The sequence below is a fragment of the Phyllopteryx taeniolatus genome, chromosome 20 (assembly GCF_024500385.1).
Source record: "Phyllopteryx taeniolatus isolate TA_2022b chromosome 20, UOR_Ptae_1.2, whole genome shotgun sequence".
Lineage (NCBI taxonomy): Eukaryota > Metazoa > Chordata > Actinopteri > Syngnathiformes > Syngnathidae > Phyllopteryx > Phyllopteryx taeniolatus.
Genome location: NC_084521.1, coordinates 9,854,677 through 9,876,755, shown reverse-complemented (window position 1 = coordinate 9,876,755; position 22,079 = coordinate 9,854,677). Strand labels below are relative to the sequence as shown.

The 22,079-nt window shown below is 40.0% G+C and overlaps 2 protein-coding genes across 5 annotated transcripts; one reads left to right on the top strand and one right to left on the bottom strand.

The window, feature by feature from the left end:
- On the bottom strand, nt 1–18,365 carry wdr37 (WD repeat domain 37). 3 transcript variants are annotated; one of them, XM_061757451.1, is made up of 14 exons: nt 18,276–18,365; nt 14,000–14,275; nt 12,089–12,185; nt 11,791–11,886; nt 10,638–10,702; nt 7,075–7,213; nt 6,881–6,952; nt 6,259–6,303; nt 6,049–6,125; nt 5,670–5,904; nt 5,198–5,339; nt 2,432–2,566; nt 1,507–1,621; nt 1–1,434 (listed from the first exon to the last, which is right to left on the bottom strand). In XM_061757451.1, exons 2-14 carry the CDS (start codon nt 14,150–14,152, stop codon nt 1,303–1,305), a joined length of 1,503 nt encoding a protein of 500 aa, XP_061613435.1. In that variant the 5' UTR covers nt 14,153–14,275; nt 18,276–18,365; the 3' UTR covers nt 1–1,302. The 3 variants fall into 3 exon arrangements, with proteins under 3 accessions (XP_061613435.1, XP_061613436.1, XP_061613434.1); XM_061757452.1 differs by lacking the exon at nt 18,276–18,365 and adding an exon at nt 17,715–17,993 and having other exon boundaries at nt 6,055–6,125; XM_061757450.1 differs by lacking the exon at nt 18,276–18,365 and adding an exon at nt 17,715–17,992.
- idi1 (isopentenyl-diphosphate delta isomerase 1) lies at nt 18,059–21,925 on the top strand. Of its 2 annotated transcripts, XM_061757453.1 has the most exons (7): nt 18,060–18,215; nt 19,188–19,356; nt 19,963–20,135; nt 20,225–20,317; nt 20,404–20,534; nt 20,612–20,716; nt 21,294–21,925. In XM_061757453.1, exons 2-7 carry the CDS (start codon nt 19,202–19,204, stop codon nt 21,504–21,506), a joined length of 870 nt encoding a protein of 289 aa, XP_061613437.1. In that variant the 5' UTR covers nt 18,060–18,215; nt 19,188–19,201; the 3' UTR covers nt 21,507–21,925. The 2 variants fall into 2 exon arrangements, with proteins under 2 accessions (XP_061613438.1, XP_061613437.1); XM_061757454.1 differs by lacking the exon at nt 20,612–20,716 and having other exon boundaries at nt 18,059–18,215.
- The last annotated feature ends 154 nt before the right edge of the window (nt 21,926–22,079 follow it).

Sequence of the window (22,079 nt, the reverse complement as noted above, 5' to 3'; positions counted from 1 at the left end):
TGGTTGAAAGCAAATTGTAAACTTCACATTGACATGTAGTGAAACAGGACCAGTAACCAACAAGTTGAGTCTGTAACATTACAGTGAAGAAAGATATTTGAGTTGGCAACAAGCTGGTGATGATACAGTATATTTCACTCCGGAATTACAGGACAATTATTTGAACACAGCAACTCCTGAACCAACAACACCATGTATAATTAAATGAAAAATTATTCTCATGAGTGAGTGGAAAGATGCACTGCCTTGACACATTACTGGTTCAATTACAACACTTTGCATCATTTTACAAAGGCAGAATAAAGAAAATCTTGAGAAGAAATAGTCCCTCTGTAAACATGGAACAAGGCAACTTAAGTTTGAACTGTTGACATTAGTGTCAGGAAAAAGCACTGTGGACAATCATTTTTGGAACCGTGTGGTTGTTAATTTAAAACTTTAAGGAAGCAAAGAGCTCTGATTTACTGTATCATGAGGCACTACTCCACCTAGACTAGAAGGATAAAAATGATCATAATATCTTCTTTAAGGTCCTTCCAAACAAAAGGCATGTAAAACAGTAACTTGCAATAATCTGATGGAGGTCACTTAAGACTACAACACAATACATACACTTCTATATATCACACTATACAAATTGTTTCCAAAATGTAATAGAAACGGCTGGATTTCTCTTCATGCAACCATTCAGCAGTAACTTAACAGCAGTGATGTGAATACACAATAAACATACACTACTCACAAAAAGTTAGGGATATGGGGCTTTGGGGTGAAATTTCATGATCAACCTAAAATGCACTATAACCTTTACAGGTGTGCTTAATTTGTCCTTACCCAAAACTTTAAAGGCACGTCCAACTGGTCAATGTTTCAGTATTTTTTTTTTTTTGCACAACAGGGTGTTTTCAAACACGGAGCTAAACGGCAAAATTGAATGAGGTTGAGTTGAGTTCACCTGAACAGGTTATAGCACAACATAGGTTCATCCTGAAATTTCACCCCAATTTTGTTTTTCTCCAATGTTATTATAATGGGTGTCAATTATCCACAAATCTTCCCCCGTGAATAGCGGGGGTCCACTGTACCCCTACATTTTTGTGTGCCGTGTAAGTGATATCAACAGAGAAAAAGTGCACAATCAGTCCGTGCAAATGGAGCCGACAGGTCAAAACACAGATGTGCCTCCAGCTGCATCCTCATACCTTTAAGACCACTTACTACAAGAGATGGCTTACTTTATTTCTAAGCACGTGTGAGACGGCAGACTACGTGGAGGGATTTGTGTTAGCGTCTCATCAGACTTCATTTCTCCTGCAGCAAGGCAGGGATGTTGATGTTCCAGCCGATGGCTTGCCGGTCGAAGCCGCAGGTGAACAGGTTGCATGTTTGGTTCTCCTCGTTCCACGCCGTGCAACACACCATGCGCCTGTGGCCCTGCATTGACACACATTTGTTGTTTTTATTCTAATGATGCTCACTGATCTAAAGTGTTCTTTCCTTCCTTACCATTCTGTTGCTGCGAGGCAGTCGGGCCAACCTCACTCCGCTCATGTCAAACAGTCGCACTTGTCGATTGTCGTGCGGCAGAGCAATGATCCTCTGGTTGGCAGAGACGCTTATCCTGCAAAATTGTAGTTAACGCTTGGTGAGTGTTCCTTTTTATATATGGGAGCAGAGATACAACTTGTCTGACCAAGCCCTTTTGCACAGAGCAAAATTTTCCCAGTAACTGAGCCCCCCCCCCCCCTCCCCAAGAAAGGTTTGCAATTGCCTGCAGAGGCCACCGGTTGGTGCTAAAGCCTTACTTATGTCTAAATCAAACTCCTCAACTCACTGCATCATACTTTCTTGACACCAACATGCTGCTAAAGCAAGTGTTTGTTGCTTTGACCAAAGTACAAAAACAACAAATGCGATTTGTTCAGAAAATAACAGATGGGTTTAAAAATAAATCAATCAATCAAATTCCGCAAATGAGCAAATTCACAAAAGGCAAATTGAAAAAAACTGGACCTGTATTTCACATCCCCTCAAAAGGTAATTCACAAACTGGTAATGTTTTATGACGAATGTTACAATTAAATTGTACTTCAAGCAATTATTGCATCTTAACATTATTTACCATTTTAAAAATGGAAAGGTGCTTGAAAAACTTTTTCTTCAGCTGTTCTGGTGTTAAACTTCAAGTTGTTTTAGTTCAGCTTTCTATTTTTTTGTACAGATTTGCATTTAGTTAATCCTCCTGTTTACACAGCTTGTCAAGTATGCAAGCAGCGGTCATTTGGATTTACTTCCAAACATCCGAATGGATTATTAATGTGAGCGAATAATAACGTGGCTACAATTCTTAGGGGAAACATTGTTTGGAAAAGCTGCAACAACGAACACCTAGAACAACAAACACTTTGGACTCTAGCCTGAATTCACCGACCTGTTGACAGCAGAGTCCATGCGGATGGTTGCTATTGGTGACCTCATGTTCTTCAGATCCCACACCTTAACTGTGCGATCATCACTCCCTGACACCACGTTGTCACCCACCGTAAACACTGCTGATGTCACTGTGCTACAGAAGAAAAATAATAATAATAATAATAACACAGACACACACACATACATACAAGGAGACAAAAAGACAAACTGCTGTTACATGATTCATTTCGTGTTTTTCAAAACTCAATATTTAAGCGCATCACCATTTTGAAAAGCAATGTACTTTGGCAGAAAGTTTTAGGACTTTTTTTTTTTTTTTTATACTCGTGCACATGAAATATGACATGGATCAGGGTCAACACCAGAACCAAAGAAGGTATTGAGTGATAAAGCGAGCCTTGATTCATCTTATTTTTTCAAGGGGGACATTTCATGGAAAATAGCCTTTTTAAATGTTTGTTCTCATATACACGTAGTTTGTTCTCTGGAGTGCCTGCCCACCCATCAAATGTGAAATTATACAACCAAGTAATTCTTATGTTATCTGCCTTTTTCTGACAGCTTTCATCATACCATGACGACCGCGGTTGGCATTTAAATAGCAGCAGGATATGACATATTTTTGGCATTCAGCATTTTGAGTATGTGCCATACCAAACTACTAAAATGGCAGTGCAATGGTGCGAACACATGGTTCATCACCAAAAGAACATATATGCTTATAATTTTAGATTCCTTGAAAGATTTAGATTAGTGCTGTTTCACGCATGTGATCACACACACACACGCACACACACACACACACACACAAGCACAAACACACACACACAGCTAATTTTTGCTGCATGTTTAATTCAAACTGATGTGAAATTTAGGGCTAATTAGCAGGGACTAAAGTCCTATAAGTGAGGCAGATGCTCACAGGAATGGCTGTATCTTAGTAGGCGCCCTATGACTTTGCGGTGTCTAAACCAACTGGGAACAGGTGAGGTGGGGAGGGAGAAAGTTGTAGGAGGTTTGCTTGGTGGGGGGAGTGAGGGGAGCGTTGTCAGACAAGGTAATTTATTAAAAGGTTGATTAAGGTTAAAGCGTTTTTAGAGAGGGTGTGTGAGGAGGGGGGGAATTGTTCAGTGCTACTTAATGGCTTCTTTGCTGTGTCACTGACAGCTAAGGTCACGAATAATTTTTGATAGGATACTAGGGAGAAGACAAAAGGAAGGGAACACGTGTTGGAGAGCTTGTGAAAACTAAAATGCAAATGTGATGTATGTACAGGAATGTGCAACATTTGTTCAAATATAGTTAAATGTTGACACATAATTTTAATTGACTTCATTAGCTATTCTCTTGCTTTTTTTATTCATTACATCCTTACTTTATGGTCATGATTTTGAGGTTGAGGAATCAAAGCTTGAGCAGGTAGCAACATTAAGCCACTATTTATGGAAGTACACAGCAATGATGAAAAAGCTAACAGACAACACACACACACTTTAATAAGCATTTCAATCATCAGCATGATGTATCCTAAAGCTGTTGGTATCACAAGAGACAAATGTGACACGACATTGCATTTGTGGCGCAAGTCCACCGACTCCTCTCTTTGCTGCTGGCTGTTTTGTTAGCTGACACGCAGTTGTCATTAGGTTGCAATTATGGCCGGGCGGTGGGACGCAGGGTGCACGCTGCACTTTTAGCTGCTGTGGATTGTTGTCAGTAAGCATTAGCGCTAATTGCCAGAGAGGACAGAAGAAATGTGAGCCAGTGTTCCCTAAAGCAGGGAACATTCTCACATTTCTCAGTGTGCCACATTGAAGAAATGGCAGCTTTCTTTTTGTCACAGCAAACTGCTCACTAATTAGTTACATAGTTAAGTTGGTATTGATAAGAAGATTGATGGAAGTAAGGTAATGGACCTGTCTTCTACACAAAGGCGCTCAGTCGTAAGACCACATAACCATGCGCGTCAAAATTAAAACTGACAACGGACAACACGAGAAACTATGTAATAATAGATTGTGACATAATCACTAATGATTATAAAATGGAAACATAATTGTGTGGAATCAGATTAAACAGAATGTTTGTCTATTGCTGTGACTTAGCTGAAGATCAGATCACATTTTATGACCGATTTATTCAGAAAGCAACGCCATTACAAAGGATTCACACACTTTTTCTTACAACTGTAAATTGCTGCTCTGGTCAGTCGTGCTTAATTCAGTGATTTTTGTCCAAGTTTGAGGAATCACTACAATTGTTTAAAAGTCAAGCAACTTTGCAAAGAATACAGCATCTTCAAGTCAGTCTATTAACATTTAAAGGGACTGAGATAAGGAGTGATGTTAAAGACATTATTTTTTTTTTTGCTACCAATGATCAAATGTCCCCAAAGACATCTACAGAGGCACACGCCTTTGAAAGAGCAACAGCTTGCTGCAGAGCTAAAATGAGTGACAGCAATTGAGTGCTCACATTGGAAAAAGTACACAGAGGGGGGGATTAATGGGGAGGCAGACAGATAAATACTGTACTACAAGACACAGCGAGATGCTGCGAGACGCTGAGCGGTGTGGGGTGGAGGGGGCGCGGGGGGTGAACTTAGTAATGAATGAGATGCAAGTGGAGGATTTGGCTTAGCAAATTTGTGTGTGAGGGAGTCCAGACGCCAGGGAGAGAACAGAGCACCACTTTGTGGCCCATCGAAATACTGCAGAGAGTAGTTTTGCAAGAACAAATTTGACTGTGTGGGTGTGAGACTGACTCTGTGTGTCCCTGGAAGACATTGACGGAGTGGATGGATGGATCTCTGAAGTCCCACAATCTGAAGGTGGTGTCCCTGGATGAGGTGACCACCAACCGCTGGGTGGGGTGGGTGCAACAGTGGGTCAACTCCTGGTCGTGGCCTGCACACAGAGAGAACTCTGCCTTTACCTGAGATTATGGGTATCATTAAATAACACTAAGGGTACATACATAATCTATACATTTCGGTTACCCTAATATTACAAAGGCTCCTTAGTATGATGCAGTGCAGTTCTATACCACCACAAAGTAAGACGACACAAATAAACTTCATGTTAGCACCTTTGCAACTGTCATTTAAACAAAGCATATATTTTGAAACAGCTCATGTATTGGTTATCATTAGATTCGTAGCTGTACATAATGAAGTACCCAGAAAAGGTAGGAAATGCTTATATAACATTCAAACCCAGTGTTATTTGTTCACTTACCGGTGAGAGTGTGCACAAGTTCAGATGTCTCCACCTCATAAAGGTTGGCGGCACGGTCCCAAGAAGCTGTCACCACTTGTCGGCCGCCCACAAGCCAATCAGCTGAGATAACGACACCCTGGTGACTTTTCAGGGTGGCCGTAGCAACCCGGACAGTGGGCACCTCGCAAGGGCCTTCACCGTCCACCTCGCCTTCTTCTCTGTCTGAAGAATCCTGGTCATCGTCACACGGCGCCTGAAATTGCACAAAATATTCAGTCACTGTACAGAGTCGCCTGCAGTTGTAAAGATGGCAAAGTCAATCAGGAATGTCAAACTATTTCCAGCGCATTCCAGCGCTATTCAACTCCTTCAAATTGAGCGGAATAAAGTGACTCACACTGACATCTGGTGGTGGCTGGGGGGCCGGTAGTTGCACCATGTAGCGCCAGATGTGAGCCGTCTGGTCCCCGGAGGCTGGGGGTGACACAAGGACACGTGAACAAACACACAGCTCGAGATTAAATGCTCGATAGGAGAGAATCGGGAAAGCACACTCAAAAAGCGATGAGGCAAAATAACATATTGACGCAAATATTCAAGTTCTTACCTGTGAGGGCCATCTGCTCTGTGGGGTGGAACTTGATAGAGTTGACTGTGGGAGAGATCAATACAAATGATTCATAGAAACAAAAATACTTTTTAAATACTTCCAAAGAAAGAATGTCGGTGTGAATTAATGATTTTAAACAATGATCCTTTATTTGGAGGCCAAAAATTGTGCTCAAAAGTATTGTTACTTTGGAATAATATGAATCGAGCAAAAAGGGGTCCTCAAAAAATGACGCGAGTAAAAGTAAATACTAAAACTAAAACACTGAGTATCTGGTGAGCAACTCAATGTAATGAAGTAAAAGTAGATTTTCTTCTCAACAGCACTCAAGTAAAAGTAAAAATTATGTTGCGTTAAAGTACTCTATTCAAAAGTTTCTTGAGTAAATGTAACAGAGTAAATGGCTGGCGTTCCTACCCCTTTGTCCCCTGCAAAGTCGCCATTTTCTTTGGAACCTACAAATGGTGTTTTGCCGCCATCTTGTGGCATCTATAGGCAATTGTAAACCTTCCTGGTGGCGGTGTCAACCCTCACAAGATTTTTACTATTCGTGGGAGGGCTCAGTCTCTATCCTCTCCGCGAATAGTGGGGCAACACTGTAAATAGAAGCTCTGATTACCTGATCCTGCATGGCCGCCATACTTTAGCAGACATTTACCAGTCTCTATACTCCAAAGCAGGGCTGAGTGGTCTGTGAAGAAAGCAGGTATCAGCAGTTGTGAACAATTTTTGTCAAATCAAGCCCAATGATGAGACACAAGGGGGAGATAAGAACAAGTGGTTTGGTGGGCTGCACATTGCAAAGTGATGTACCTGCTGATGCGGTCCCCAGGACCACTGGCTGAGTTCTGGTTACACTGAGGTCCCAAATTCCGTCTCGGTGGCCAACATACTCCTTCTGCAGATGGCATAGAGCTCTGGACCCTGTAGTGACTTTGAAGCTGGACACAATCTAAATGAGAACAATTGAATTAATAGATGTTAAAGAGAAAATAAACTGGGCTAGAACTGGTGCTGAATATTTTCTAGGTCAGTTTAATATGCAAAAACAAAACAAGAAAAAAAATAACATGATGCAATTATGATCAACGCAAGGGCCACGCTGGCCCTGTTTGATCTCTGCCCTTTATCATAAAGTTGAAACAGTGATTTAAAGCAAGCATATTTGACTCATTTCAGATCTCCATCGCTGGTTCTGAGCATTTATTAAAAACAATTCATTTGTTTTAAATGACGATAGCAACTGTTGGTTACCAGTTATAACGTGCTATTTTGGATTTAAAGAAATTCTAACGCCATTTGTTTGTAAAAGAATGTTACCAGTATTCCAGGGTTGTTTATTATATTTGTCAGTGAAGCTAAGTAGCCGAAAGATCTTAAGCTTGCTTTGTTTTTTAATACAAGCCTCTAGCAGTGTTGTTGCATTTTCTATTATATCATGAGCCTATTTCTGCGCAAGTGACGACTCTGCATTAGGAGTCGGCAGGGAAACTGAGCCACAATAGATAGTGCTGTTTTTCTTTCTTTCCGTATATCAAATTTAATACAGAGAGCAGACATTTAATTGCTAAATCTTATCATCCTTTTAGTATTGTTTTATCAGTAACGTTTTTGGTACGTGTCATGAGGCATCAATAATGGGATGCTGACGACTCTACCATACAATACACGGTGTAACTACATTGCTGCGTCTCTTCTATTTCGTGGGCCCATCAATTTGAATCATATAAAAACACAACAGCAAAAGACACATGTCTTGTCACGGGTCACGAGAGGTTTACCTCAACCCTCCAACAAGCAAGTGTGCCACACATACTGCTACAAGACGACGACTGAACGGAGCAAAGAGCATCCATCTTTGGAAGTGATTAGATGCTGCAGCAAAGCATCTGGTTCACTTGTGTCCGACTGCGTTAATGTATGCTCTCATTCTGTCAGGTGTGGTTAGGATCACAATGGAACCTTATTTCTCTCCAGCGATTAGAACACTATCAGTGGCGAGCGATGGGACAAACAGCCCATTTCATTCAAGGTCAACTCCCTTCCATACTGAAGCCACGGTTCAGATATGCTTTAGTCAGCTTGCAATCGTAACAACTACTGTGTTAAACCCGAAATCTTAGCAAGAATATTTGTCAATTACACTTAAAAAAAATGGCAGGGGAGTATTTTTTTTCCTTATCACAATGACAAATTTCTCTACTCATTTCAAGTAAAAGTTGGCCTCAAATAAGTACAAATAGTCGAAAAACAAGTGACGTTTTGGGTGATGAGTCCTATTTTAAGTGTGATGAGTCTTATTTTAAGTGTAATCAGATTAGTGTTGACTAGAAACATGACAAATGCTGTTGGTAAGATTTAGGATTTTTGCAGTGTTTATAGAGCAGCAACAAAGCTGATCTTTCACATATTTTTAAAAAGAGACAGAATGCAGTAATACGTTCTATAGTACAGGGATATTTTTCTCTTTACAACAATATTACCCTTTCCAAATGTTGGGCTCCGACTGAATAAGGTATTGAATAGTCAGACTGTCGATCTTGTGACATTGTAAAGAAAATTTAAGTATTCACACTCTCCATTGCCAGCTGAAAGGAAAGATTATGAAGCAGCTATATCTGTCAAGAGGTTAATGTAGGAGTCTTCCCTTGATCCCCTGTGTTCTCTTTTCTCATTTCAGTGGTGGGTTATGTTCCACTCAGTCTTTGTCTAGCTCAGGCAAGCTCAACATAGTTTCTCTACTTTGAGAAAGTCAACATCTTACAGATCGTGGAGTGGGAAATAAAAGCATGGGTAGAATAAGGTCACGTTGTGCATTTTAGGATGACGTTTTACTAGAAGAGTATAATCGTAATGGCCTACTTCAATAATAGTGAAGCAGAGTAAGTGATGCATGGGAAAGTCAAATAAAATGTAAGAAACTGTCGCCATACTTCCTAAAACAGGTGGCCTCTGCTCTAAAGGATACCGAGCCTGAATTCATCTCCAACTAAATCACCCTCATATTCATATTACCCCACACAAAAAATAAAAGAAAATAGACAGTGGCACTAGGTGCTTGTGATATATGTTTGCTATGACTGAAACTACGCATCTTTAGGGAAACACACACCACCTGCAGAGCCAACAAGGCATCTGTACAGCTTTGTGTGGTGGAGTTTAAAGAAAAAGTGCTGGTATCGCAGTAATGTATTCATGTTCAGATTTTTAGGTACGGAATGGTATGGAGACAGACCAGATGGGATGAGTTCCCACAAGGAACAAATTAATTTAGGGAAAGGACGTGAAACTCACGCTTTGGCAACACACTGCTCTGTAAACAAATACAGCGCACCTCAGCCTCTGTCTTGTGGACATCGTGGCTCGCGATATGCTTTTGGCAGTACATAAAACTCGCTAACACATTTGAAACGACATCAACCAAATATGAATAGCAATGCAGCAGGAACAAATAAACTCGGGCAAATTCCAGCAGAATTTTAACAGCCTCTCCCGGGCTCTTCAGATCAAGCCAAAGCAAAACAATAATGCATTTTTAATGTTTTTATTGCATAATAATACACACTGATCAAACTGTTACTGTTGCACTTTGCCTACATCGTTTATTCCCTAAAAGACTAACTATTGATATTGATTCCATTTTAAGATGTTAGATTATTACTCATATTATTATTATTAACATGTTTATTTTATTTAATTGCGCAGTTTCCAATATTTTGATATTTTTTGAGAATCAGTCATTTATTGGAGCATTTACTGCTAGCAGTTTGCAGTTTTTTTGTTTTGTTTTGTTTCATTTTACCATGTTTTGCATTTTGTTCCCTTAATGCACCAAACCGCAACCTTAAAGGTACATACCAAACTGTCATTTTTCACCCTAATAGATTCCTGGTGCTTGCTACAGTTGAGTAAAATTGTTCCCAGCCACTACATGAGGAAATGTTGCTAAAAATAAGTTGGGAGACGAGATGCAGAGTCAAGGTCAGACTGCAGTTTAAAAAGAGAATCAGAGCATGTGATTAACAGTATACACGGAACATTAGCCATGATTCTCCTTCTCATAACTCTCAAGTGGCCACACTGAAATTGCTTGGGCCACCTATTTTGCCACTGAACGTGTACAATTGTTATATATAGCAGAGAAATTACAAAGGAAGAAGTCAAGGGAGGTGTGACTATCTAAAAGCAGTCAACTCTGTAAATGAATTACACTTAAATACATGACAGCACATTACCTTAGACAATAGGACAAGGTGAGCCTTCTTGTCCTCACTTAGAAACAAAGCCCCATTTGATAGTGACATCATTTTCCAAATATTTACACAGGTACCACATTTATCAACTGTATAAAAAAGGCAAACATAAGAGTCCAATACCTTACTAGTAGAGGCTTTGTAAGTCGTCTTCAGCTTCTGTGACAGTTGGCTGGTGCTGTGGCTGGCTGTGGGACAAAGATAAAGTGAACATTACAAATGGAAACAAACTCACAGCTGTTTGAAAAAGGTAGTTGGTTTCAGTGCTGCAGTAGTGACCCAGATACAGGTCAAGTCACCATTGCAAACGTTTACTTTGTGGTAGCAGTAAGTAGTTGTCAATGACCTTTGAACACTTTTGCGCTGAATTTATGTATCTTACGCACATGGCACCTGAGATCATGAGTTAAGTCAGTGTGTACCGTTTATCAGCATATTTATGGCGCACCCCTGACCAGTGGTCATAAAATGTATGATGCAAATACATATTTTGTTGATATTAGTGGACGATGAGGCGCCGGTATTAAATTTGCCTCATATGAAGGCACCAGCCAACAAGTAGGAAGTCTCGAAACAGAACCTGAACATTATGAAGTGAACAGTGAAAAGTGATGAAGTTGGAAAAACAAAAATGTCGGAATACCATTTATGGACGTTTATGTTTACTGTGACAGTTTACCAGAGGGATGGGCTCAGTTTCACATTTGCACACAGAGACACACTGGTCTGTAGTGGAAATGATTGGTTGACATGCATGTCCAAATATCACATACAATCACTGCCTATTAAAAATTAACATTACACAATGTTTATTATTATGATTGAAGTTTGCAATTGTGTAGAAATGCACTGCACCAGACTTTTCTCACACTTCGTTTACCTCGTGTAGCTACTTGGGGGGGTCAACATAGCTTAATTAATGGCACAGCTCTTGTACTGAATGTCATTCATTTGTGCAGTTGGACCAACTGAAATGTCTGCTGAGTGTAGATAATTCAGTGTTGTTACAGGAACCATAAGGGTTCCTGAATTCTCTACTTGTGCGGTATCTTTGTTGTTTTGTTACTCTTACCTAGTTTGCAGAGTCGCTCGTGACGCGTTTCAAATCTACTGTTCTCACAATAGAACCTTCTGATCGAATTACTGGCAAATGTGTTTTCTGAACCTAAACCTGGCATTTCAAAATCTTTCAGTGAAGCCACATAATCTGCATTAGGGAGACCAGACGAGCATAACAATAACAATACTCCAACAAATCCCACAGGAAATACTAGACCTTTTGTTTTCAGGGCTCCCTTGGAGGAATCTCCTCCCTCAAGATTCTGTCCGTCGCCAGTCAGACGTTCATTCAGGGAATCAATTTCCCGTCGTACTGTAATGTTAGCACAGAGACAAGGCTTTAATAGACAAACATTGTCTACATTCTGCTTTAGTCAATCAATACCTAAAGATCAACAAAGTACTTGTATGCTCCCAAAACATAGGTTGAGAAAAAAGTTTTTGAATTATTGATGTTGTCTTGGTAAACATTTTTAAAAGCACTTTTCATGGTCTGGACAAAACGAGGTACTCACGTTCAAGGTTTTCGATGTAGAGATTTTCAAACTCTCGTTCAATCTGGCCAAATAGGTCGAGAAGATTGTTACGTAGAGTGGGGGGCATCTTGGAGTCCTACAACGATACACAAAATTGTTGTATTTTAATCTTAAACCGATGGAATATTTTTAACACTCACCTTGCTCAACCGCATAAATTACAACAGTAGCTAGTTGACGGCGTCAATCAAAACTGAGCATTATTATTTTGTAAAAAAAAAAAAATGTATACAGTTGATATACTTGATCTCAGTAGACAGCCCTTGCAGATATACTGTACCTAATGTTATGGCAGGTGAGTGTATAACCTCTAAACAAGTAACTCAATACAGAGAAAATAGCCAGTTAACCTACCTCCATCGTAAGTGCTAGGAAGTACCCAGTTACTAGGTCATCACCAAGTCTACACGCGCCCAACACGCAAAGAGAAGTAAAAGCTAGCATGACAGCAAAGGTCTGCATTTGACAGCTCCATTTGAGCTGAGCCTTATTTCCTTTCCGTGACCAACTGTTAAGAGGACCAGGAAAGCAAACAGGCAACTGTCACTCTTTCTTCTGGCACAACTTCAAAAGCAACAGTTTATCACAATGACGTTAGTCTCCTGACCTTTATGTCAGCACCACACGCTGCTGAAAAAAAAAAGATCAATTAGGAAACAACAAGCAGCTATTGTGTATACAAAACTGCTTAGTTGTGCCTCTAAAACCTCCAGCATATTCAGGCTAATGATGGGAAAGTGCATTCTGCATATTTGTTGTCAGTGTTAAAGCTAAGTAGATAGATGAGGTGAGAAGCGGAGTAGGTGCTGGACATTAATTGGCCCAGCAGGTCGAGAGAAGACTAATCAAACGTGGACAAGCGGCCTATATTAAAACTCGATGAGACGACGGGTCGGTGCGAGTTGCGGGCTCTTGTTTGGGTGGCTGATTAAGCCAACCAGAATTAAGTGACGGCTAAAGAACTTGCAACACTGGTCACATCAATTGATAAGAATTACATTATTTAGTTTGAACACTTTGAAGATTAAATATGTTCGGCGATAATGCTGCAAGAATGTTTTGCAAATGTTTATAAGGCTGATATCTTCTTGTTCTCCAGTAACCTACTTGAGGCGGAATAAACAGCAAATATACTGGTTGAAGCGCAATAGTGCATTCCATTTGTCTCAAATAATCCCACACGAGCAACAGAAGTCTTAAAATTGTTCGATTAATAGTCCCATGTTCAATACCAAAAACCATTATAAAAGCTTGTCACTAAACCAAACAACACTGTAGTAGACACATGAGAACACACATGAAAAAAGATTTCACACAACCTTTCCTCACCTACAGATGATGGAAAAACGTCGACACGAGTGGGCGCTAACATTAACAACCAGGATCTACGTGATCAAACACAGAAGGTGTTCTCATCTCAATGAGTAAATACCTAGCCATCTAACATTTATGATCTTCCCTTTCTAGAAACAATAAATGAAGGTTAGGTTCTACTCAAGTAACCATTGGAGATGAATTACTAACCTGAATCGTGGTCTAAAACTGCTTCGGTTTTGAAAAGAAAAACTTCAGGTCATTAGGACTTTAAAGGGTTAAACTCTAGAGGACAACTGTTATGTTAAATGTGAATAGGGTCATTTAACATTCTGGAACAACATGGAAATAGCAGATTTGCAAGAGCAGTAAAAAAATAAGAGCAATGCTGCTCAACCGGGCGGTTATTGTACTTTCTTGACAGGCAAAACGCACATAATGACCAAATGACATGTAGCAGTGCAAGATGTGAATTTCTGGTCAATGTTATAGCACAGACTCCTGTGTATGTTGAGAAAAAGCATTCATGGCTTGAAAAGCTACATGTTTACATGGAGCGCTAGGTATCCCTCTTACCTGTCCCTCCAGCATGTCTCCTCTGTGGATGCCAGGTGGCCTCTCCTCCGTACTGTTCGTGCGCCGAATAGACAGGCTGTGAGCCTTGCGCTTTTGTTTGGGGTGACGAGCAGCTGAGGCAGAGCTGCCGCTGCTCCCACCCTCAACGGGCATCCCGCCTACTTTGCTGGACGGCCCTGCCCACTGCTTACTTCCTACCTGAAGAGCGGACAAATGAAACCTGACAGGGCTGGATGCTTGATGGGTGGGGGGCGCTGGTCAGTTCGCACCATCTGCCTGTGGGTCAAAAGGACGTTCAGGTTCACATCAATTGCAGGGATATGAACTGACAAAGACAAATTAATCAAAATATAACTAAATATGAATTGTGAATATTTTTGTACTATATATTATATATTGTAGCTCTTTTCATATTAGGTCGCCCCGAAAGTCACATACACTTTATTTTTTCTATTTCATTTCAGGTATCATTCAGACAGATGTGAGGCTGTTTACATTCGCAGTTTTTGTAAGCATATCATTCATTCCCGCACCCATGGCTCGCCAACTGACATTGGAGCCGTGTTGCAAAATAAAAAAAATACAAAATTGGCTGTCCTCAACTGCAGAGAAGCTTTATGGCCATCACCCTGCTCCGACGCGTAGTACAATTTCCACTATCCAAGTTTATCAAAACAGGATCTGTTCGTGATAAACCACGCAGGAGAAGGCCTGCTACTACCACGGCTGAGCAAAACTTGGAACTCTTAGAGGAGGCATTCGTGCAAAGTCTATCCAGAGGGATGCACTGACACTGGGCATGAGCAAAAGCTCGATTTAGAAGATGCTTCAGAAAGCAATAAAGCTTTCCCCATAGCAACTTCAGGTTGTTCAAAGGCTTAAAGCTCGGTGAAGTTGTCAATGCGGCGGGGTTGTGGGGGGTGCACCTGTGTTTGGTGATGTGTGTGTGTGAGGCGCACAGTAATGAAGACTTGGTAATGAAGTGCTGCCTCCACATGGGAAAACAGAAGCCATGCTATCTTTGAAAGGGCTTGCATCACAGTTTGCAATTCCTTTTTTAGAGTCTGTGCGCTAAGTGCATCCACGCCTAGTTTCGTCTCTAATCATCACTGTAACTAAATCCGTAGCACGCCATTGTTCCATCATTATATGGGACAGGGGTGAGGGCTGGCTCACTTCCATGCATTGCAAAATGGGCTAACTTCAGCGAGGTAAAAAAATAAGGTGTGTAACGTGCACTTTTATTCTCGAGCCTTGTGGCATTTTGACAAAACACATCACAGACCTATTGTTAAAACACCTGGAAATGGGAACCATTTTAAACTGGGGAAAATTTAACAATATGTCTCCTTTAATTTAAAAAAATTAAAAAGTGTCACTTAAGGAGCCTGTGATGGAAACTAAGGCATATTGGCAACAATATGTTTAATATTGTGGTTCTAGCGTCTTATGTAGCTATCATTAAATAACAATTACCTCCAAGTTTCTATAACAACCACGTAAATGTTGTTAAAGTATTGTAATACCTCTCTGACAGTGACAATCAAAAATGAGCAAAAACATTGTTATATTACACACGTTTTTTTCTTCCACGTAGAACCATGTTAGAAATAAAATACAGTAGGCAGTCGTGTAGTGAAGTAACAAACTAAAAATACTTTGTTACTTACAGTTCAGGAGATTTATTTTTTTAGTTAACTGTCCTAGAGAATTTATTTTTCTGACAAGTTATTAATTTTACTATCTACATTTGAAAACAGATATCTGTATTTTTTTTACTCCTTACTTTGTCCAAATAAGTTTGTTACTTATTTTCAACCTCCATGGATGATGACAGGATGTAATAAGATAACGAGACAGATAACTGCAGTTGAGCTTTTGAGTGATTGAGATATTGGGGTTGGGGTCTTATACTGTAAGGCGGGTAAAAAATAGGGACAGTAGCGACAAGGAGGACAGCAAGAAATTTGGAAAAGCTACAAAAATTATTCATGGCAAATGCACAGTGTCTTGTGCCAGGCTAAAAAAAAAAAAAAAACAGGCTTCTAAAAAAAATCTAAGTTGAATCTCATAAAAACAAATACATGTAAAGTGTGTTTTTTTTTTTTTTTTAATCGATAGTGAATTTAGCTTTTTGTTGTTGCTGTTATTCAGTTTGCGTTAGCAAAGCGATGGGAACACGTTAGAATAAAGTCGAGCCAATGTTAAGTATGTAAATTAATAAAAGAGGGAATCTATTTTGTGTGCAAAGAAGTTTTGTTTTTATTGTGCCGAGTTATCAAAACAGATACTGTATATAACTGACAGTAAAAATAATTCTACTATTGTACTTAAGTCAAAGCCTGTACTTTTTTACTTTTACTTATATACAGGAGTTGAATCAGTACTACTACTACTTAAAAGGTATGAGTACTTCTGCCACTTCTAACAACAGGGACATCCAAAGATTGCAAGACAAGAACAAAATGTTTGAAGGGAGTCAAGGGACATACTGTAAAAGAAAATTAACAAGTTACTAACAGGTGTGTCACTACAGGTAAACAAGCAAGAAGCAATTTAGGAACTAATATGTTTCACATGCATACAGGAAGTTTTATAAATGTAACAAAATCTAAATTTTTTAACTTTGTAAAGGCAGATAGCTGGATTTGGAGTTTATTAGATTACTGTTTTTTTTACACAAAGTACCATTTATCCATCCATTTTCTGTACCGCTTATCCGCAATAGGGTCGCGGGCGTGCTGGAGCCTATCCCAGCTGACTGCAGGCAAGAGGCTGGCTCCACCCTGAACTGGTTGCACATCTAAACAAAAAACCATTCGCACTCAATTTAGAGTTCTCTCAATTAACCTACCATGCATGTTTTTGGAACGTGAGAGGAAACCAAAGTACCGAAACCCACGCAAGTACGGGGAGTGCAAACTCCACACAGGCGAGGCCAGATTTGAATCCCGGTCCTCAGAACTGTGAGGCAGGTGTGCAAACCAGTCATCCACCTACACAAAGTACCACCTAACAAAATACTTAGCTCTCCAAGTACCATCATAGTAACCAACACTTAAAAAGTAGCAGAATAGGCCTGACTAGCCTTATAAATAATAATTTTTAAAAAAGGCGGATGTTTTACTCCTAAAAACTGTATTTAATATGACCATAAGCCGCTATAACATTAAACAGTTTGAACATTATTACTTCACTTAAATATATAAAAATCCTAACGTGTACTTCAATAATGATTAAATTACAATGCAATGTGCATAAAGGTTACATAAAAAAAATTTTACCAAAATAAATGTTTAAAGAAATAAATACTTCCTAAAGATTCTTTTAAATGAATTGGATTGGTTAATTAAATGCAACTGAACTGTACTTAGGCAGTGAGTATTTGGCGCATCACTAGAGGGAACAGTACCACACTTTGAGACCCACTGCATTAGTAATACTCTTGACATTTTACAAAATGACATCCATTTATAAGAATACTAGACAAACAGTATTTAATGTGAGTGGTCGAAAAGAACAACATGTTCAGAAGCGCCATACGCCTACGTCGACAGTGATAAGGTCAATATAATAACAACAATACCTCGCTATAATAACACAAACACCTCATCCAAAAGTAATTTATCACATTGACAAATCAATGAAACAATCGACAGATATGAAAGTTTTGACGTTTTGTTAGCCGAATACACCGCAAAGGACAAAGACTCACCGCTGTCCCGGTCCACCTAAAACAGCGCACACACACTTTTTAATGTCATTGGCTGCATTTCACAAGCTCGCTGGTTCTCATCGTCACTGCGGCGTTTAACGTCATTCAGTACACACTCATCCCGTATGATATTCCGTACATTATCCAAGTACCAAAAAAAACACGTGCTAACCACTGATGTGGCAGTGGTTGTAAGATCCAATGCAAACGGTCAGAAAATTCTTTCCATTTTTTTTTTGACACATCACGTACTTGCGACTGTGCAAAAATACTTCCGTGTTACGCATTTTGTGTTTGGTACTACGCCCACCAATGAGCTGTCACGCTGCTATTTCAGCGGCCAATAGAAAAGCCGTGACGTCGCACGCAAGTCGCGTGGACTTGTAGTCGAGCGATTCATGTACAGTATTGCGCTGCGCTCTAAATGTCGTCGTAAGCGAAGGCGAAAGTCAGAATAACAAACGCAGCGGATTCACTGTCCAACACAACAGATAGGACAAAGTAAGTCTTTTTTTTTTCATTTTTCTTGAACGTTCTATGTAGCGCAGACAATCAACATACTTGAGTTGTCAGCTGCGTGGGTGGAGCGGGCCACGCATGTGCTGTGGTCCGATGGCGTGTGTGACGAACAGTGTTGATGGTAAAACCAGAACAGAGGATCCGGGAACGGAATAACATCTCGCTCATGTCTGCGAGACTTTGAAAATGAAACAACACTTAACCAGAGGTGTCGACAATTTCACACTCTGAAATTTTTGAAACACAAATTCAACTCTTTTTTTAAGTAAAATTAAAAAGGACAGACTTGTTTAACACTGTGAACTGACTACCAAAAATATACTAAATTAGCTGGTGACAACAACAAAACAAAACACACCTTAACTGTATGTGTTTTTTTTTTTTTTTTTTTCAGATTACACAAGGATTTTTTTTAACAACAGAAGATGGTGGTTATTAGGTTGGGACAAGACACAATGCATTCCCCATTAATCATTCTTGGACGCGACAATATTAAACAATTGTCATAAATATGGTCATGGATGGGGAATATCTCGTTTCTCCCAATCTGGGGGTCACCATTGTTCCACTTTATAAATTCTCAAGAAAGTGTCGTTGTTTCAAGAAGTTTTTTGTTTGTTTGTTTGTTTGTTTTTTGCCACTCCCAGTTGAAGTTCACTGTTACAAAAGATAATTAAACGCTGTATATATAAACAAAATGTTCAGCTAAAGCAGATCATTTCCTCTGATAGCCCAATGTTAAATTATAATGTAATACGCGTAGACGGGGTAACGGGAATTAGCATATGTGTTTTGGTAATTGTAACCCATCAAACAAACTGGTACTTTAACGCGAACGATGAACCGCGATATAGTGGGGCGACACTGTAAATGGAATGTTATAATCCGGGTTACAGAACTCCAGTCCATGTTTTCATCGCAGCCGACGTTCAAGTGTATATAATTGGTTTGCAGCTTTCGGTCACACGATGGTGCGGGCGTTGTGGGCGGTGCTACGGGCGGTGACCTCACAAGGAGCAGCCGCGTGGAAAACAAACATACCTGCTGGCGCGGGAGGCTGTAATCTATCTTGGAGCGGAGCGTCTCCCCAACCGGTCGTTACGCGCTTCCGAGCTCTATCCAGGTAAGTTTTTTTGGGCCCTCAAGCCTCTTTTATGTTGCTATAAGTCAGAACAAATCTGCGTTATCTGAGCCTGTACTCCAACCATGAGCTTTGCTACATTCCTATTATGAACGTACACATGTCGCCTTGTATTCGACGTAACTACATAAAACTAGCGTACTTGCTAACATTGTGGGAGCATTAAAGTGGGAAGTTCACTAGTTTATACAGGTTATTTGCCGCCTATGTCAAATTGTTTTTTTTAAATAAAAACAAAGATATAGCATAGGGGATAACAGTACATTTGTTGTTTATTTGAAATGTAAAGCGAACCCCCGTTTATCACCGGGGATATGTTCAATACCTACAAGCCATAGTTGGAAATGCGCGATATACAGGGATATCAGAACGATTTTTAAAAAACAAAAATAATATTTTTTAAAAATAAAACTACGTCATTTAGTGTTACCCCTCCCGCATGCTTTAAACACATCCATCCCTATTAAAACATCCCTTTGAGGAAACAAAAATACTTGCTGGCACAGTTGTCCAAGTAGGAGGCAAACATGCCTTTTTCAAGGTGTTTAGGTTTGTGTAAAGTACAGTAAGTGACTCCGTTTTGTGCAGTGACGTGCGGCTCCAGCAGTGTTCGGCCAGAATGCCCGAGATAACCACAGACCACCTGGATGAGAAGCAGGTGCAGTTGCTGGCAGAGATGTGCATCCTCATCGACGAGAACGACCAACGGATCGGCGCCGACACAAAGAAAAACTGCCACCTAAACGCCAACATCGATAAAGGTGAATTGTTCCCCACCTTTACACCCGTCTTGCAACTTGGATATACTTCTCACCATTTAGTTGGTATCTGACTAACTTTCTACGGCCAGGTTTATTACACAGAGCGTTTAGCGTCTTCATTTTTAACAGTGAAGAGAAGCTGCTCTTACAACAGCGGTCCGATGCCAAAATCACTTTTCCGGGTAAGTAGCACATTTTTAAATAGTGTGACTCTGCACACAAGATTTGTTTCTGTGGTTCGTAGCGTACTATACGGTGTGTTTTGCAGGCTGTTTCACAAACACATGCTGCAGTCACCCTTTACACACGGACGGTGAGCTGGAGGAGAAAGACGCTATCGGAGTAAGGAGAGCTGCTCAGAGGAGACTCAACGCTGAACTGGGTATCCCCGTAGAACAGGTAAAGTGTGGGAGACGAGAGAGAAAAGATTAAGGTGTATATCTGATCCCCCCCTTCACTCTCCTGTTGGTGGGAAGGTAACTCCAGATGAAATGGCATATCTAACAAGAATCCATTACAAAGCCCAGTCTGATGGTGTTTGGGGAGAACATGAGATTGACTACATCCTCTTCGTGCAGAAGGTAGTAGCACTGAAATATGAAGTCCTGTTAGGTTCTCAAACAAAGTACTCAGTGATTTGACCAAAAACTGGACTGGTTGGTGAAATAATGCTGGTAGAAAAATGTATTTGCAACTAATCGCTATTACACAAATGTACAGCGTTCCCTCGCTATATTGCGGTTTACTTATTGCAGATTCAGTGCATTGCGGATTAATTTTTTTTAATGTTCAGATTGCGCATAATTCGATATTAGGTGATTTTGAATGTATGCTGTAATTTGCTTGTGGTAAAATAAACACTTCCTCGCCCAAAACATTGGAAAAAAAAATAAAACACATTACAAGGAATAAAATAGTGACATAACAATGTACAGTACTTCTTTGCATAACTGAATGTTAGAGTTTAAGAGTATGTTAGATGTTAATAGGAGTGTGGGGAAGATTAATAAAGCTTAAAAAAATGTGGTCGCTACTTTGCAGATTTCACCTAATGCGGGGTGGTCCGAAACCTAACGCCTGCAATAAATAAGGGATTACTGTATAGCTATCAGAACTCTGTTCGTAATCATTGACAATATATATTTTTTGTCTCTGAAGGATGTGGAGTTGAGCCCAGACGACAATGAAATCAAAAGCTACTGTTATGTTAGCAAAGAAGAACTACGGCAAATGCTGGAGAAGGCCAAGCGTAAGGAACTGGCGATCACTCCCTGGTTTCAGCTAATCGCAGAGACCTTCCTCTTCAAATGGTGGGACAATTTGCAGAACCTTAAACAGTTCATGGATCACACGAACATCCACCGCATGTAATCACTAACTACAATCGAGTTGTATCTCCCTGCCATTTAAGACTTTTGTTTTGGTCTTGACTGAACCAGCCAGCGGCATTTCTTTAGAGCGCATGTGTTACCACGCAAGGTTCACAGGAAGTTCATAGCTCAAAGATGCTTTGTATGCACAGTGGACGAGAGGTGATTGCATAGAAATTGGAAGGTTGATTAGTCGTTTAACAAGGTAATGAACTCTAAAAAGCTTCACAATGTATTAACGTACAAAGTTGTGGATAACAATCATGAGAATAGCCTATTTTTCTATCGTAAATAAAATCATGGAGATGCTTGATCAAATGTAATTACTGTATTGTCGCCAAGTACTGAACTAGTTACTTTGGACTGCATGCAAGTTTCTCTGTACACTTTCACATTAAAGCGATGTGGCTTCTTGCAAGAGAGATTCGTTTGGGTATTTTTGTTCTCCACATGCTTGTGTGGGTTTTCTCCGGGTTCCTTCCACAATCCAAAAATATGCTTCTTAGGTTAACTGAAGACTCATGAGGATAAGCAGTTTAGAAAATGGATGGACAGATAGAACCTTAATATTTTA